Source organism: Mauremys reevesii, linkage group 2 (assembly GCF_016161935.1).
Source record: "Mauremys reevesii isolate NIE-2019 linkage group 2, ASM1616193v1, whole genome shotgun sequence".
Classification (NCBI taxonomy): domain Eukaryota; kingdom Metazoa; phylum Chordata; order Testudines; family Geoemydidae; genus Mauremys; species Mauremys reevesii.
In genome coordinates, this window is record NC_052624.1 from 237038879 (window position 1) to 237058234 (window position 19356).

General features: G+C 40.9%; 1 protein-coding gene across 5 annotated transcripts in view; it reads right to left on the bottom strand.

The window, feature by feature from the left end:
- Window positions 1-2303: 2303 nt before the first annotated feature.
- Window positions 2304-19356, bottom strand: part of ZNF704 (zinc finger protein 704) — a 220771-nt gene continuing 203718 nt past the window's right edge. For 4 of the 5 annotated variants that reach the window (XM_039524628.1, XM_039524629.1, XM_039524627.1 and 1 more), the window contains exon 9: window positions 15633-18142. In XM_039524628.1, the coding sequence (XP_039380562.1) occupies window positions 18031-18142 (112 nt within the window). In that variant the 3' untranslated portion in view covers window positions 15633-18030. Of the gene's footprint in view, window positions 3868-11921; window positions 18143-19356 lie in introns of those variants that run through there. The other variant, XR_005594086.1, reaches the window with a different exon arrangement.

A 19356-nucleotide genomic window follows, 5' to 3' on the forward strand; every position in this document is an offset into this window, starting at 1 on the left:
CACGTTGACTGCAGTGGGCCCTGGGTCAGACCCAAAGGGCAATCAAAGATTGCAGAGAAATGTAATAGTGCCTTTTTATTTTTGCCATAGGCCCTGCTCTGGCAGTGATATGTTTAGTGAGACCTTGGGTCTCCACAGATCCCCTTTGACTGCATTGAGGGCCTGTGCAGATGGACTTGCGTGCCCTTGCTGGGGATAGATTGTCAGCTGGTACAAATGGTTATACTTCCAATAGCTATGACAGTTTACACCAGCTGAAGATGTTGGCCCACATCCTTACTGAAATCAGTAGACTCAGTGTTGGTGCAAGGCAAGTGTGCATCACGCTGCAGGATCAGGGCCACAGTAGTGCTAGGAAGAATGGTTTTCATATTGGAGAACAGACACAAGCTTTGCTAAAAAAACAAAACTACAGTGGCTAATGTTACAAAAAAGCTTTAGAAGGGATGGGACTATTACACAGTAAATTAAGAAATATGTATGTAACTTGAAAAATATGTTTTCATGCTACCTTTATAAAAACTACAAAACTAGTAAGTGAGCTGATCCATAAAATAAAAACATTTCTGTATGTTGTTTTTGAAATTGTAACTGAATACCCACTAGAAGCAGATACTTTTCTAGATAAATACAAAAATAGCGCCACTGCTGTCTTTCTATGGGTATCCTGTGTTTGAGTAGACTGTGTATAAGCAAAAACCATCTTAGACTTGCAGTCCAGGGTTACTGTACTGTACCTTTTAAAGCAACAATGTTCTTAGCACATCCGACTCTTGCAAGGTAAAATATAAGAAACAAACATATGTTACTCATTCACCAGAATGGTTTGACATGTGCTACAGAAGAAGCAACTGCCTGTACTTTAATGTTCTCTGTAATACTTTCTTTATTTTCCCATGTCTTCCTGCCATCTTCTAATCATATTTCTCCAGTGAAGCATACATTGAAAACAGTAGGGCCTGATCCTTCATTCCTTACACTCTCAAAACTCCCTTTGAAGTCGAGGGGAATTCAGGGTGTTAAGAATGCGGGCTGGGGCCCTCATGAGCAATGAGATAGGTATCTAGAAAATTTTTTGGTTTTGAATCAATACAAAATACAATAAATGACAGTATGGAAATGCATAGTTTGTAGTTGCATACATTCATTCACTGTGATCAAAGGAAGCTTCTTCTGCTAGGCTAGTTCATCACCATCTATTTGCAACAGAACTGCATTTTGACAAACTTACATGAGATCAGTGACCAACATATATCTTGCAAATTAATGGTCACTGAACAGTGCTTCTTTTCTCTCCTCACTGTCTCTGTGAGATACTTTAAGCATTTTATCACGTGTAGGCTCCTAGATAAACTAGAACAGCGGCTCTCAAACTTCAGTAACCCGAGGACCCCCATTTTGATTTTAAAATTTTTCGGGGGGCCCCCAAATCTCTCGCTCAGCCCCAGGCCCTGCCCCCACTCCATCCCTTCCCCCCAAGGCCCTACCCTGCCCCACCTCTTCCTGCTCCCGTTTCACCCCTACCCCTCCAATTCCCCCCTTTCCACCCTCTCCCCTGAGCGTGCCCTGTCTCTGCTCCTCCCCCTCCCTCCCAGCACCTCCTGCATGCCGCTGAACAGCTGTTCCCTGGCGTGCCGGAGGCACTGGGAGGGAGGGGGAGGAGTTGATCAGCTGGGGCCGTGGACCCTAGTTTGTGAGATGCTGAACTAGAACATACAATCTCCAAACCCATTATAGTGGATTCTTGCTGAACTTCAGGTACGCCAACATGTACGTGTTTAGCCTGGTTTGTCTGGGGTTTAGACCAATGCTGCTCTTATTGATGCAATGGAGGCATAAGTCTTAGAAAAACTTGGTCTTAAATATGGCGTTATGAGCCAGCTAAAAAGTGGCTTGGTTTCAAACACCGAAATGTTAGTCCTCAGCATAGACTAGCACTTCTTACTTTTTATTTGTTTTTGGCAATGGCTGAGTATTTGAAAATGCTTCCAAGTGTGCTTACTACTTACATTTAATTAACCCTTTGGAATCTAGCCATTTCTATCATCCTGAGCAACTCAGAGCCTTCACTAGCACTATCTGCAGAGTTAGCTTTCCAACATCTGCACCATCACTTGTGCTTAAAGTTGTTACATTACACATCATAAGACTCCTTGAAAATGTATTGAAAGATTTGAATTCAGCATGCAAAAATATGCATATGCGGGCACAAAGAATCATAAGTGCATTAAAATGTGTATATATAAAGCAATTGCAGACTTCACAAAGGAATTTCGGGTAGCCCCAATCTCTACATTCTTGGCCTAGCCCTAAAACCTTTCCATTCTGGCAGCAGAATGCACAGAGCCATTTCTAAGAATTACAGGCCTGATCCTGTGAATTGCAGACTGTCCTGAAGAGCAGAGAGCTGTGTATGTTGCATGGATACAGAAGTGGGTTTGCAGATGCATTTCAAGGTTAAGTCTACATTAAACTCAATTGTAACTGGGTCCTCAAACTTAGCTGTGGTGTATATAGGCCCAAAGAATCTCTCCTAAGTCAATGGGAGTTTTACCTGAATAAAGACAACTCAGAGGTGCACCTAGGGTGACCACATGTCCCAATTTTATAGGGACAGTCCTGATTTTTTGGGGCTTTTTCTTATATAGACACCTATTACCCCTCTACCCCGTCCCGATTTTTTTTACACTTGCTATCTGGTCACCCTAGGTGCACCCATTGTTCCAATAGTATCAGGTCTTCTAAGCAAGTAGATTGACTATAAAGACTATTGTTTGCAGTGTTATAACCATATTGGTCTCAGCATCTGAGACAGACAAGGCAGAAGAGGTAATATCTTTTACTGGACCAACTTCTATTGGTGAAATTGACAAGCTTTCCAGTTCTCTGACACACACAAGCTTCTCTTTCGCCAACAGAAGTTGATCCAATAAACACTAGTATCTTACCCACCTTGTGTGCCTCATAAATATTATATTCTGCTTAGCACATGCTGTCTGAACAAGGTTGGTGACTGGAATTCCGAGGAGGGTGCGGATTGTGATTTATTTTTTTTTAAAAAGATGCTCTACCCCAACCCTCCCAAATTTCTGTAACACCTTAGGGAAATTTGTTACTAGTGTGTATGATGGATTAGTCACAAAATTACCCCTTGCTGCCAACAGGAGTTGCGCATTTAAATCCTCCGCACATGGCATTGAAGACTTTCCCCTTAGCATGGGAGTTATTCATCTGCACTGATCAGATACATAAAGTCTTTTTTTTTTTTCTTCAGTTTTTGTGTAATCAAATGAAAATACAGAAACTAGCTCAGTGGCAAAGTTGTTCTGTGTGCTATCATGCAGGGGCTCTAGTTCAGAGTAAGTTTTACCACCCTTGGGCAAGTGGAAGTTGGGTTTCATAGACACATCTTTAGCCTTTGCAGGGAGAGAAGACAGCAATCTCACACTGGGTAGGGACCGATCCTGCTTTTACGACTCAGGAACGGAGTTTTCTGAGTTTGTCAGTAACAGCTGCAGAATTGTGCTGTTACAGATCAACTAACACTGGTGAATTAGCAGAGCATCCACTTCATCTACCTATTCATATGGTACTGGTGAGGAAGGCACACATGTGTGTGTCTTTTGGATAGAATTAGGGGTTCAGATTCCTTCTGCTTCCATGCTGTAATCGCAAGACCTTCCAAGCATAGGGTGATCCCACAGTACCTCAGCCAGTTGTGTTTGTGTTATGGCAGGGGAACCTAGAAAGGATCTGCCCTTGGAAGGAAAGGGAGGGGGCAAAAGAGTTTTCTTAGCCAGCCAGTTTGCTCTGGCTTCCAGTCACTGTAGATCCTAGTGCTCTGAAGTTCAAGGGATGATTTGGAAACTGAAATAAACACAGTTTGGGTGAGGTAAACAATTAGACATAATGTTTATTTTCAGTGTGTTCTACAACACCTACAGAGGGCTCTGATGATCCTTGTTTGATTTTTAAAGCAACAGGTGCTTATCTTGAAAGACAAAAAAGGGGGAAAAAAAACCCTTAAATCCATCTGGATGTAGCTTTAGGGCCAGATATTTTTTTTAATGCAAAGAGTTCCATGTGGGGAGTGATGGATAATATAGCCATTAGGGGCTGATCCTGCAAATGTTTACTCACATGAGTAGTCAGTGGCTTCTGTGATCTTACTCATACTCATATGAGTAAAGATCTGCAGCTTCCTTTTAATAATCAGGACCCAGTCTATGCAGAGAGTTGCACCGGTTTAACTAAGGGTGTGTTTTAAAATCAATTCAGCTAAACTAGTGCCAACTCCATAGTGGACAGGTGGTTTTTTTTTTTTTTTTAAATCCATTTAAACCTGGTATATAAAGATTGATCACAAAGGAGTTTGGACCCATTCAACCAAACCAATTAAAAAAATATAGTTTACTTAACCAGTGGAAGTTCTGTGTATGTACAAGTTCCAGGGCTACACCTTTTCCACCTGCTAGGAGATTTTCCTTTTTAAAGCTGTATCATCTCATTTGTGTACTGAATCAACCAAGTGTCAATTAATTCCAGAAGCTACAGTATTTATGTATATACCATTAAAAAGTACCTCATCTGATCCAGAGAGTATACATTTTTACTAATTTAATAAAAATTTCTTAGTATCAGATTTTCCATATTTCAGGATCATTTCTAAAAATTATAGGTCAAAGCTCTTCAAGATGCTGGTGGTAGTAATAATAATAATAAAAAAGATTTAAAAAATCAATTTCTCTTAATTATTTTTTAATATAAAAAAATACATGGCATAACAAGTAGGAAAATATATATACAAAGAAGTGCAATGCTGAGTAGCTCTAATTAAAGATCACTTCTTTTGCACAGAGTGGAAGAGAAAATACTTTTTAAAAATATAGTTTAAAAAAAAAGACTGAATTGCTTCTTGAAATGTGTTTTAAAATTTCAAAATTACTTTACAGTCTCCAAAGCAACATTTGGCAGGAAATCGATGAGAAACACTAAACAGAGATCGAATTTCCCTATTGTAGGAAAACAATCATAAGGACACATGGACCCGAATCCTGCAGTCCCAATGCAAGCAAAATACCGGCTGATTTTATTAGGCATTTTGCCTACGTATGGATGGCAAGATTGGGCCAATTCTGACTAATATTTGGCCTTTTGGTTTACACTAAAGCCATACACAGTCTATAGTATTAATATTCTCTTTCTGTGCATTAAAATATGATGCCTCTATTACAGAAAAGGTCAAAATTTTTATTTAAGTGCTTCTTCATAGTTGTGAGATGTTACAAAACTTAGTGCAATTTGATGTTGGTTAGGACAGATTTGTTCCTTAATGACATTATGGACTAGATCCTATATACCCTTTTGCCCCTTTTTATGCCATTCTGATGGTGCAGAGGGGCCAGAATGCTGCAGTAACAAGTCAGTTGAGGATTCCCCTCAGCATAGGAAATCCCAGATGGGCATCGAGCCAATGTAGCTAGCTCTGCGCCACCTCCACCAGCCCCAGTGGCCATAGCTTGCTCCATTCCTGTAATCCCCAGCCAACATAAGGACTCAGGGGCTGTTACAAACTGGCAAAAATTAGAGGAACCTCAGACTTCCCTGCATTATACCGTGGGCCAAAAACTGGCTCCTGGAAGCCCCTGCAGTCAGGGGAGTACAAAGATAGTTCAAAGCTACCCTTGATGCTCATCAAAGCCATGACAAATGGAGCCCTGGCACAGCTGAGGCTGTGGTCCTATGTCTCATTTTACATAAGATTATTTGGCTAACCACTGACCTGTCCCCACTTCTCTCTCTTCCCTCCCCCCCATCAAATTAAATACTACTAGTAGGAGGGTTAAACATTAGGCCCCATTGTGCTAAGCAGTGTGCAAATACAAATAAGAGTCAGGCCCTATTTATCAGATAGTCAAAAACAGTCTGTTCTGCAATGGCAACTTATAGACACACAAGCGTTAGCATGAGTTGCAGAATACGGGTTCTTCAGATGCAAGAGAGAAGAAAAGGGTATTCACCCAGGAAAGCTCATGCTAAAAAAAACAAGTTAGTCTATAAGGGTGCACAGGATCTTTTTGTTTTTTTACAGGCCCTATTTAGATTACAGTCTAAACTGCCAGGACAGACAAATGGTAAGAGAGAGGCTGTATTGTCATGGGGGGGGGGGGGGGGAGGAGGGGATTATCGTAAGTGACTTGCCCAAAGTCACACAAGAAATCAAAATTGAGCCAAGATCTCCTAAATCCCCAGTCCAGCACCTATTCTCAATACCATCCTTTCTCTCCTAAATACTGATAGCAAAATCCTGTTTTCTAGAATAATGGGGAAGAGACTCCACAGTTCTACTTAGCCAGCTTTTTAGCATAATCTTGTTTCTTCTGGAGGAATGTGTGAACGTAAGAACAGCCATACTGGGTCAGACCACAGGTCCATTTAGCTCAGTATCCTGTCCTCTGACAGTGGCCAATGGCAGGTGCCCCAGAGGGAATGAACTCATCAAGTGATCCACCCCGGTCGCCCACTTCCAGCTTCTGGCAAACAGAGGCTAAGGACACCATTCCTGCCCATCCTGACAAATAGCCATTGATGTCAAGTGAAAACTAGGGGCCCTTATCTTGCAACCCTTACTCTAACAGTCCTTACTTGCATGAGTAGTCCTATTGTCTTCAGTGAGGCTGTTCACATGAGTAGGAGCTATTCTCTTGAGAAGAGACTGTGTGATTGGGCCTTGGCTAGCTACAATGCAATTCAGTCATAATGATACTGATGTAAAGCCTTGAATTGTAATATAACAGTGTTTTGTAAAAATATATGAATTGTGCAACTGACAACTATAATACGCTGCAGTTGTGCACTGAAGATAGACACTAGTGTCAGATCTCTTGGCTCTAGAGAAAATTCCCTGTCGTTTAATATGGACTTGAGAATGTGCAATATGTGCTGCTCTCCCTGCATCCCCAAGACATGCTAGCACTAATTATTGCTATATTAATCTTATTTTAAAATAACCAGCAGTAGTTGTTTTGACTGACCTATTCTATAGAAAGAATCATCTTAAAGGTATCCATGAAAGGCTCACTTTCATGAATTAATTTACAACAGTTACTTAAAAATGCACATGTATACAAATAAGTAAAGCATTTTAATAAATATGCAAATCACATTTGCTTTAAGGTACTTAAGAGGAAAAAAAATGACCTAAGCTAATGAATAATCTTTTCTGGCAAGTTTCTTGACTATTACATTATAAAACAGTAAATAAAAGTGGTGTTGATCACTGACAGAAGCTTCTACTTACAAGTGATTTGAGAATAGACAATATTTTGGCAGGAGAAAAGAACCTGTATTCAGTTTACAGTGAGGAGGCCATAAGTATCTGGATAGAGAAGTGTTATGCAGATGTAACCAAACTAGATTGTCAGGCAGCATAGTGTATGTTACAAAGTGCATGAAGTCTACTATACCGGCAGTTCTCAATCAGGGGTCTGGTGCCTCCTGGTGGGCCACGAGCAGGTTTCAGGGGGTCCGTCAAGCAGGGCTGGGCTTAGACTCACTGGGACCCAAGGCAGAAAACCAAAGCCTTGTTGCGCAGAATTGAAGCCCAGGACCCTGAACCCTGCCACCCGAAGCCTGAGCAACTTAGTTTTGTGGGGGCCCCACTTGCCCTGCTTGCTAACCCTAACAGTGGCCCTGGCTTTTATGGGCTGAAAAACAGTTGTTGTGGCACAGGTGGGGTATGGAATTTTTACGGCATGTGGGGGTGGAGGGGGCTCAAAGAAAAAGGTTGAGAACCCCTGTACTGTACCCCCTCCAAGGCGTTGGTCACAACTCTTGTGCAATAATAAGTAGAGAGAGGCTCAAACAAACACATCATACTATGCTCCAGTTCTGAGGATATTTGGATTAAGATCTTAACTTCTTGGCTCAAACCTCCCTCAAGTAGTACCTATGTAACTGAGTCTGCCCATTAACTTTCTCCTAGAAGAAAGCCAAGAGAATCTTGTTTCTTTAAATGTGAAGCAAGGAAACAGCCTGTTTAAGAGACTGCTGCTTGTCTTAATCTTCAGTTAACTCTGGTTAATAGACTGAGGGAGAGGTGAAAGATAGCTCAGTGGTTTGAGCATTAACCTGCTATACCCAGGGTTGTGAGTTCAATCCTTGAGGGAGCCACTTGGGGATCTGGGGCAAAAATCAGTACTTGGTCCTGCTAGTGAAGGCAGGGGGCTGGACTCAATACCCTTTAAGGGTCCCTTCCAGCTCTGAGATAGGTATATTAATTGGAGGATGGGAGACTGCACCTTTCTTGCTGCTACGGACAGGGCGGCTCCAGGCCCCAGCACACCAAGCGCGGTTGCCGGGAGGGCGGCAGGCAGCTCCGGCGGACCTCCCACAGGCATGCTTGCGGAGGGTCCACTAGTCCCACGGCTCTGGTGGACCTCCCGCAAGCGTCCCTGTGGAGGGTCCCGTGGGTTCAGTGGAGCATCTGCAGGCACGCCTGCGGGAGGTCCGCCGGCGCTGCGGGTCCGGCGACCGGCAGAGCGCCCCCTGCGGCGTGTCGCCGTGCTTGGGGCGGCGGAATGGCTAGAGCAGCCCGTGGCTAAGGAAATGTGATACATGACTGCATGATGTCCCACACTGAGCAATTTCTATGCTGGAATCTTAGTAAGAGAAGGGCTATTCTCCTACCTACACATCCACATGAGGAGTCTGCACTTGATTATTTGAGGCTGTTACTTTGTCCACCCTGAATTCTTTCTCTTGGAGTGATGCTGCCACTGGCTTTGGATGAAGCTGCTCACTGCGACTCCTGGATCAATTAATAGTGCCATGCCCAAAGCTTTGTTGAGGGAGCAGAAACTTTGAAGCAGACACAATGGCAATTCCCTAGCACTTTTAAGTGGGGTTTAGATGTGGCTTGATAATAAAATATGCTCACATGCCTATGGTGGTACCACACTTCCTTAAGGAATATTTTCAGTCAGGGGCGGCTCTAGGAATCCTGCCGCCCCAAGCAGGGCAGCGTGTCGCGGGGGCGCTCTGGCGGTCGCTGGTCCCGCGGCTCCGGGGGACCTCTTGCAGACGTGCCTGCGGAGGTTCCGTTGGTCCCGCAGCTCCGGTGGAGCATCCGCTGGCATGCCTGCGGGAGGTCCACCCGAGCCACGGGACCAGCGAACCCTCCGCAGTCATGCCTGCGGGAGGTCCACTGGTCGCGTGGCTCCGGTGGACCTCCCGCAGGCATGACTGCAGAAGGTCCGCCGGAGCCGCCTGCCGCCCTGCCGGCAAAATGCCGCCCCAAGCGTGCACTTGGCATGCTGGGGTCTGGAGCTGGCCCTGTTTTCAGTGTGGGAAGACAGGGGTTTCCCACGAGTTATTTCAGTAGTTGAATGGTTTTGGGCATAACTGGAAGAATGCTATTTGGTAAGTGGATAGGTGATTGTATGTTGTTAGCAGCACCGCTAATATCATTTGGACCCTCTAGGCAATATCGGATGATTGAGGCCATCATAGGGTTTTTTGTCTGGCAGGAGCCTAAAGGTAATAGGTAATAATTGGAGATATACCAATCTCCTAGAACTGGAAGGGACCTTGAAAGGTCATCAAGTCCAGCCCCCTGCCTTCACTAGCAGGACCAATTTTTGCCCCAGATTTCTAAGTGGCCTTCTCAAGGATTGAACTCAGTTTTCATTAGTTTCATTAGTTTTCATTAGTTTTCAGGCCAGACATTTTCAGGTGCATTTGCTTTTGGTCCTCAACAAAAAGCACAAAATTTTGGACCAGCTCCTGCTCATTGAACTCATGCAGACAGTCTCGGACGCCAGTGGTGCTACATATGTGAGGGATTCTGTCAGCCAGGGTTTAATGGGGGTGTAGGAATACCTGGCCATGACATCCTTCCCTTGGCTGCATCCCTTCTATACCGGGAAGCAGATTGGGGGGGAGGGGGAAGAGAGGGGGAACGGGTTTGGCACAGGAACTGCTATGGTGGCTCTGTGGACCTCAGAGATTCCCTAGCCAGAGATAATTCACAGGATCTGGATCCACTGGCTTTATGGTTGCTCTGCACTGCAAGAGCAGCACCCAGCATCTGGCTCTGGAGCTGTTCTTCTTTTTTTAAACAATTAACATTCCCTCTGTAACTGCTACCTCAGATTATTAAATCAGTAAAATTAGATTTTAAAAGTTCAATTTTTTACTTTAATATATTTAATTATTTAAACAGTGAAATCAGTTTGACATTCCAGCACCCAGTGCTGCAATGTATGAGTTGCTAGCTCTGCAGGGGATTCATAAATCTAATTAAAACAAATGCTTTAAACTGCCATTTAAAATTCTAAAACAGTTTGGTTTAAATGCCCCCCACAATCTTTAAATCGTGGGTCCTAACCCACATGACAAAGCCCCTTTAAAAAACTTAGTGAAAGCTGTGTATGACATGATACCAGAACATCTGTAAGGCTTGTCTTTTGATTGCCCCAGCTATGAAAAGTGTTTCTACCTGTGAACAATGCTCTTGCAAAAGATCTTTCTGTGAGGACCTTTCTAGCACAGGGTCCCACTGAAGTCTGAGCAGATTGCCTTGTAGGATCAGGCTCAAACTGGTATGACAGTGTTTCAGAAATCATTTCAGAAATCGTTGTCAAAATGTATTGCATCTTCAAGCTAAATAGTTGACAATTTTAAGAACTTTACAACTGAGACTATAAATATTGTAAAAACCCCAAGAGACCAAGCAAAATCTCTCTTCAGAACATGGAATTCATGTCCATGAAGTAGGCTTGTCTTCATGACATTTAAATGTTAATTTCAGACTAAATTATCTCTATGCTACCAAGGGCCACGTTTTTCCTTTCAGAAAGACTTGAAAGTCGCTATTTCTAACTTCCTCCCAGGTGTTCTGGATTATTTCTTCTGCTCTGTTACAGTGTGTGGGCTGTTGGTGTATAAAGCAACAACCCTTTTGGTTCATTCATGGAATCTGAGTTTTGTTTCACAGTTTTTAGTAAATTGATATAAAATAATGCCAGCATTGTTACAGCTCTGAAGTTTTGCCTCTACTAACCTATTGTTATTGATGTTAAGTTAGCTTTAAAGAGCATGCTTTGCAGCACTTGGTTCTATAGTTTAGCCCTTTGTTTAGTAAGCAAGTATTGCATCGTATAAAGAAGGCTGCTATCTGTTTCCTTGCCAGTATAAATATGAGATCTTTTTAGAAACACTAAAATGTACACAGAACAACATCAGTCATGATGATACAAAAAATTTGCATTTTGAAAGTTTTTAGGTGAACTGACAAACTAAGAACTATGGACCTGATTGTTTGTTTCCTGTACACCCAGAATTCCTATTGAAGTAAGTGGGTGTGTTGAGCGCATAAGCAATGCAGAGATCAAACTGTATGTCATCAGTGACCTGTATGTGTCATGTGTGTGTTCTGACAGGCTTTCTTTGAGTTTGAGAATGACAGGGCAACGTTGGAATTCTAAACAGTGTCTTAAAAAGCCAGTTCTCTGAATTAGACTTTTCTTAGTGCAAAAGTATTTCTGAATCTACAATAAATAGCACAAAATTACAAATGGCCAGGTTGTCTTGCAATATATTTCAAAACAAGACTATAAGAATAAGATGTCTCTATGGTCCTGAGTCAGCAAAGCATGCAAACAAATTTAGACTCTAAGCATATAAATAATTCCATTGGTGAGACTCTCATGTGCTCTGCATAAGTGCTTTTCTGCTACTGAAATACATCTCTTCAACCTCTAGTAAACTTTGAATGTGCCCTGTTATGCAGATTTATCGTACCTACACTCTGAGAGAAAGATCAGTCACTATCATTAACAGTGTCCGCATGAGACTTACTTAACGCTAAAATTTTTTATTAAAATGTTCAGATATTTATGCACATGCATGATTTTACTCACTTGAGTGTATGTCTGCCCAGTTGGATCCCTGGTCATGATGTTAAAATTCTGTAAAGAGATTCTGATAAGGAGAAATTACAATGGAACAAAAAAAAAAAGGGTCACTTCTTCATGTACAAATGGAGAAGTTTGAGAACTGTGTATTTCAATACAATGCATTTTCTTATTTGCATGCATGATCTTGAGTTTCATTCAAGCTTGTACTCTAGTAGATATAAAAAAGGTCTAGTTAAATATCAAGTGCACCATAAGGAAATTAGCACCTTGCAAACCAGAGTACTTAGTAGTTACAGGACAGCATGCTACGAAGTATACATTTTTGTTGTGAGCCACTTAAATGAACAGTAATCCAGTTATAGATAACACATGTTTAACTGGGTGATTGTATAGCGAAAAGACTTCATGTTTACATTACATTCTAGAAAGCTTTATACAAATATGTAGACCACCTATTGTATCAGGTCATGTTTCAAACTCTGTTCCCATAACTTTACATCAGCTAAAACCCCTTTCCTTTTAATATTTGAAGCACACAGGTTTAAATACTCTGTGTTAGCAACAAAAGGTCACAAATAAGCACTTGTTTCTCATTTTAATAATTCAAATGGTAATATAGTCCTTATTTCATTAAATAATTCTATCCAGAAAAATAAAATAAAATACATATTAAAATTCTTAGTAATTGTAGGTTCAAACAAACCAATTTTTTGCATCTACTGCCCTTTTATTTTCCCTGAGGAAATCCATATTATTTACATCATTTTGTTATTTTTCTCAAGATATTTCTCTATGTACACTTAGTAATTTCTGTTCATCTGAACATTACATACCAAATGCTGCACTACTATTTGCTATTGAAATAACTAATTGGCGAGGAAAACTCTTCCTTAACATGACTGGATACAGATTCAGAACTCAGGGATATCCCTATCATCTACAGTAGAGTAGTTTAAAATGATAGAGAAAATTCTTACATTTCCTAGAGGGGAACGATGATAAACATTGAGAATTTACAAATGTAATTTAGGAGCTCCTTTGTAGCACTGGGTTAGATTTTAAGAATTCGGACAAAATCTTGCAATCCTGATTTATGTGAGTTGTCCCATATAATAGGAAAGCTACGTTTATATTTCTACTACTAATTTGTTTTTCATGTTATAATTTCTTTATTTCTCTCAGGGAAACATATAATAGTCATCTCAAACTTTGATGCAAAGGTTTTATCAGAATTTTTTTTTCTTAAAATTAAGTTTAGAAAAGCAGTTCTATTGAACTGTGGCTTGTTACTGCATTTGTCTATTCCCTTATGTGTTATCTGACCAGTTTATTGACAAAAACAAGATCTTACTACTGTCAGCAATGTGGAGTAAACAAGGGTATGGATGAGTGAGCTGTATTCTTCAGCCTGTGCATCATCAAAAATAGTACCAGCTACCTTCTGACTGTAGAATCTTTCTGGACTGGTTAGAGATGATGTACTGTATGAAGTAGAAAGAACAAAGCTTGATTTTCAGATAGTGAAAGAAATTGTCCTGCTGAAAGTCACAGAAAAATCCTTGTATCTTGTATATGATGGAAATTTGATAAAGAAGTCTACGTAAACAGCACTGTAGTACCAGATGGGGAATACTGGAAGCAGATTCAAGACACCACAGATTCAACCACAATTCAAGACACCACTTTTTGCAACCTTGAAAAAGGTTTTTGAAGCACAAGGATCCTGCCGCCACAAGTTGCTTAATTTAGCATCTATCTTCCATACCTAAACTCTCAACTTGACTAGTTTTCCGTTATTTTGCTAAAGGTGGTATAAAATCCTTCTGGAATCCCACAACAACAAAATCTCTACTACAATAATGTTTTATAACTGCTTTTAGAACAGGCAGTAACTATGTACAAGATAAGTCCCGGTAGTCCATTAGTCTCTTCAGAGTTCAGTTCCAGCAGTGCTACCTCTAGGTAAGTTCAGTGAAGTGTAAATAGAAAACAAGATGTCATTTTAGTAACCTCTTTCCAACCGCCACTGTTATAGTGAAGAGCAGTATAATTTGTTTGTAGAAATGACTGCTGGGGAGTTTGGTCCAATCAAGAGTGGGGACAAACCCTCATAACCTGTTAAGCCTTCCCAACTGACCAGGAGACTCCTAATTTCACATCCCTTTCCCAGACTCTCTTAATATACCTATGGGAGAGTAATACACCTGCAGGGAAGCCCTCTAGGTTACATCTGTACATTTAATTCACCAGAACTCCAGGCAAGGTCTCTCTAGATAGTCCCTGACCAGACCATAGCAACAGAGATATGGCTAGAATGACATCATGTTGCTATGTAGGGTGTCACTCTCAGGAAAACTTGAGGGTGTAATATAAGTGCGTGGGACTGGAGAAAGAAACAGGCTCAGGTTTCAGGAGGAGACCCAGTTTGGAGTGACACCTGGAGCTCACGTATGCAAGCTGGTAGCCAGGCTAATACTGGAAAAACACAGAGGTCTCAGCATGTAACATTGGCCTATATACATGTTCCATAAAGATCTCTGCCTTCTTGCTGTATCATTGCTTATTGCTAATGAAACAGCTGGAGGGGAGCAGGGAACTGATTGATCACTAAATAATCAGTATTCAGCTATCCCAATTAGGTGATTGAATTCCATAAAATGTCCCGCTCTAGACTCTGACCAGGTATGAAGCCTGCTCACCTTATTCGCACAGATAGACCCAGTGGGCATGTTTGCACCAACTTGAATGGCAGTTGACACCTATGAAAAGCAGGTGTCAATATGCAAATCAGAATGGAAGTTTTGCTTACTTTGCACACCTGTAAAGGACTACACAAGGTGCAAGGCAGTGCAGAATCAGATCAATTGACCTGGATGGAAACAGCTATGTGAATAAGATTATCCAATTTTTATATATTTCCCATATTTGGCATTTTATGCAGGACTAGAGAAACAAGCTAATCATGTTTAAAATGCTTGTCTAAAATGTTCCCCTTTTGCTTGAAATTTCCTTTTTTCAGGCTTTTTCCCAAAAAGACATTTGTTTTGCTGTAGCAGGAAAGTCACTTCAGCAAAAATTAGGACCCAGTGGTGTATCTGTCAATATAAAAGTTTGATAAGATCATGTGGTACCAACTTCTGTCACCAGCATAATTTCTACTAAGTGGTTAAAAGAATTTTATATATGTCCTTCAATATTTATATTTTTAAGGGTCACGTTCTGGCTGCTAGTGGTGGATGTACACACATACCAAAGAACCCATGGCCAACTGTGAGAATGCATGATGGAAACCGATCACCAGATTCTGACTCCTCTGAAAAATCAAGGGTCACCTGACAGACCCTCCAGAGAAGTGTGACTTGATGTGGTTAAACAGTGTAGGGAAGTAGTCCATACAGACATATGAGCCAAGCACTTCGGCCAGGCAGGGGCCCATTCATGCAGCTTATTGTAAATAATCTTACTCTTATCAAGAACAGAATGAAAGTGTGTGCAACTTTGAGAGGTGGACAATAACACAGCTTTGGTGGTCTATTTATGTGCCTATCTTTCTAAGAATAGATATAAAATTAGCAGTGTGGGAGTGGCTATGTGAATTACGTTATGGAAATGGCTTTGCTAACGTTTATGTGAAGCCTCTGAGCATGCCTAGTAGATCTTTCCACAAGCCAGAGCAGAGTGAGCTGAGTATACATGCAATTAATAAGGTCTGTGCCTTCTCTCTAACTCATTTTCCTCCAGTATTACAGCTGGGACGAGTGCTGTGCCTGGTTCCTAGGGCCATCCAGAATTTGCCTCATGTTGTGGAAATTTTATGATTTAATTAATATGTTCATTTATAAAGTGCCCCCTGCCAAGGTGCTCATGATGCTGTACAACATTTTAGAAACCAATTACAATAATATATTTAAAAATCCTCTTTAAAATTCAAGAGATCAGAGCAAATAAGGGAGAAGGGGAATACAAAGAGAAGAGAACAATGATGGGGATAAGTAACGAATACGAGGCCAACAGGGTCATAATTGTTGTTTTTATAATCATCTTGAGAGGCTTTAAGAAATAAGGAGGGATATCAGTGGAGCAAGATCCACATTCTGTGTCCCACCATAGTAAAGGCACTGACAACAATGTCAGCATTTAAAAGGAAGTAACTAGAAACAGTTACAAATTGCTAAGAGGTATTTCTCTAAAGAAATCTTTGAAAAAAATCACAGAAGGAAAAGCCATGACCTATGACTTCAGCAAAAGATAAGGAAGTGCAAACAATAGGGTACAGATGGCACTGTATATCTGCCAATCTTTACCTTCTGTTGTGTTAATAAAACAAAACATGAAATAAATTATTCTGGCTGGATTTTAGGGTCTGATTTTTCTAAACAAGTTAGGTGCACAGTTGTGCATAAAAATCAGGTAACTGTATACATGCAAGTGACCCACACTAGCCACTTGTGCATGAAAATTGCATGATTTGTAAACAGTTGCAGAAATAATGCTGAAATTAAGCATGCAACAGAGCAAATAATTTGTTTAAAAAAATCAGTCTCTTACTATTCTTATGTTCTTTCCATTCAAACATGTATTGCCTTTTCTTTAACACTACACTCTATGCTATGTTCAAAAGTGTGCGCTTTTGTTCTTAAAATGGGCATAGGAAGCAATGCAAGTTAAGTAATGCTGTCATGAAAGCTATGTGATCCAGTTTATCAGACTCCATGAAAAACAAGCCCCGCTGGTAGTGGGCCTGTGTAACCCTATTAATATGATAGGTGCCTATACCTATGGTTTATTTTGTTTTTAAACAGGCAGGAGTTGGTGATGCACATTCATATGGCATTTCCGCTTTACTTTATTTTCTCACTAAAATAACTACTGATGTATAAGTAACCTCATCTATCTAGCATTCTGGATTTAAACCCTCTAACAAAACATCAGCATTCTGGATTTACACCCTCTAACAACCTGAAGCACTAAATACACCAAAGTGCACACATCCATCAAAGTGCCTTCTTCATGAAAATTGGCTATTTCTGACCTCCGTGACTTTTTTTAAATAAAAAAAGACTTTACTTAACATATACATATGTTGCTCCACTGCTGTCGTATTCCACTTGCTGGGATGATGCAGTGGGAGCACTTCTTGGGTGTTTTTGTTTTCTATACATTTTTTTGCACAAATAAAATTTGGCATTGCTAATGGAAAGAATGAGTGAACCATTAATTTAGTAACCATCTTATACACAGGAGAAAAGGAAGCAAGAGTTGAACTGCTGGGTTGGCTCACATCCCTGAATAGATATTACATATAATCCAGTTCTTAATAGGGCTTCAGCAGCATAAGATGGTCATTGCTAGGAAAAGGGACCAGTGATAAGAAAAGATACTGGAATCCAAATTATATTCCTGTATGTTTCAATGATCGTTGAAACGCCTTCCCTCAAATCTTGGACTTACTTGTGGCTGAGATCTGCTGGTGATTTCCCATCATTTTTCCGTCTCTGGAGTATTACAATCTAATTTAAAACTTAGCTCCACTCTTGTTCTGGTTTGTGACTGCTTTTAAAAAAATCATCCAGGAGTCCTTCTGAAATATTAAGATTTGAATTCCTCAAAAAAACACCCGAAAATGAGGAATCCAACCAAGATCATTCACATCAGCAGAATTATTTAACAGGTTCCACTCTTGGTATGGCTGCTGTTGAGTGAACTGTAGCTTATATGTCTTAAAGTGTTAATTAGGCTTTTGAAAAGAAATCTTCATTTCAGGGCAAGATGCGGTGCTTGGTTCAACTGATACAGACGTTCACAGCATAGACATTGACACTGTTAAAAACAGTCATGGGGAGCAAGTAGTTCAGAGTTAGCAACAAGTTATTTTTTGTTTTAAGAAAAACATTAATAGCTGCTCTGGGTTCAATACTGGATAAGACTTTTTGCTCTATTGCTCCATTGCTCCACACTGGTTTTGCTAAGTGCTTCTCCTTGGCTACAAGTGCTTTGTTTTGAAATACAAGTCTGTTTAAAAGGCAGCACTGGAGGATAGGCAGGGGCAGCTGCAGCAACAGGATCCTGCTATTGTACTTCACATCCCTTGGGTCCTCCATGCTTCCAGTCTTTAGTCGACGAACCTTTGGCAGGCTTTCTTCCAACGGCAGGCAGTACACCACATATCTCGGTTCTCCATCCCATACACTTTTCGGCATTTTTTCCCCTCCCCTCTAGGTTTCCTGTCCATGAAAAAGGGACACCTCGTTAACTAGGTTTTTAGCTATGCCTCATTACCACACACGTTTTAAAGAGACAAAACAATCTAAATGCAGCATGACATTGAAAGAGCTTCATATTTTCAGTGGGTCGCTGACTACTTCAGCAGAATCCTGGTAATTTGAAAATAGTAAGACTAGGAGTGAGGTGAAACCTGCTAGTGAGTGATCCACTCTGACCACCCCCCTGTGCAGTAGTCTTTAGAGAGTAGCTGGTGGGCTCGCTCCTCTATGTTGCTTCAAGGGCTGTAGCCCACCCAATCCTTTGTAAGGTGTGTGCCCTTTGTAAGAGGGCAATCTGCCCTCTTCTCCCTTCCCATTCATAATAAACTAGATTAGAAAATGCTCCTCTGGTTCCACTGATGTATCTTTAAGAGAATCCTAGAAATTAGCAACTAGAAAGTCTTATTAGATTCTGTTGTCCATCTCTGTCAATCCAGGACTAGTCCCTATAATATATATATCCCTGGAGTCAGATATACCACAGAGTGCCATGCAGTAACAGAAAATCACAACTATTACTGCAATGCTGTCTGGAGTACAGCAGGCAAGAGGTTTGCTTGGTTTAGGTTTGCAGTATAAAAATTTTGCACAGCTGTAGGCAAGCCTTGGAATTATGTGATAGTTGTCCCATATGGTAGGTATTACATTTAGGGGAAAAGCCACTAAATTCAGAAGACAATCTACATGTTCGTACCTAGTCCTGGATTTACTTTGACTCTCACTATAAACCAACTGGTACAGTATTCTACGTGATAGAAGATAGTGAACGCTGGTTTTGTTTTAAGGGTAGCTCTCTGTAAGTCACTTGATATTCCAAAGCTAGCACTTTACAAGGATTCTTTGTTTGAGATATGTGACTGCAAACCCTAAAGCACAAGTTACAATGTGGAATAAGTGTCAGGGTAAGCTTAAAGTAACAGTTAAAATGGCACCTTCCTATTCAACATATTTGCATCCTGTGGACCAAATTTAGCCCTAGTGTAAGCAGGCGCAACTCTAAAATAACTGCACCATTACACAAGTGCCAGATTTGTCCCTGCGTATCTTTGAATCATATCTGCTTATATTACAGACAAAATGAAGTTCAATACTGTAAACACTGCAGAACACCTCGGGGAGAGTTACTTGGATTCTGCTCTGCCTCCTACATCAGCAATACGAGTGGCAGCAACATT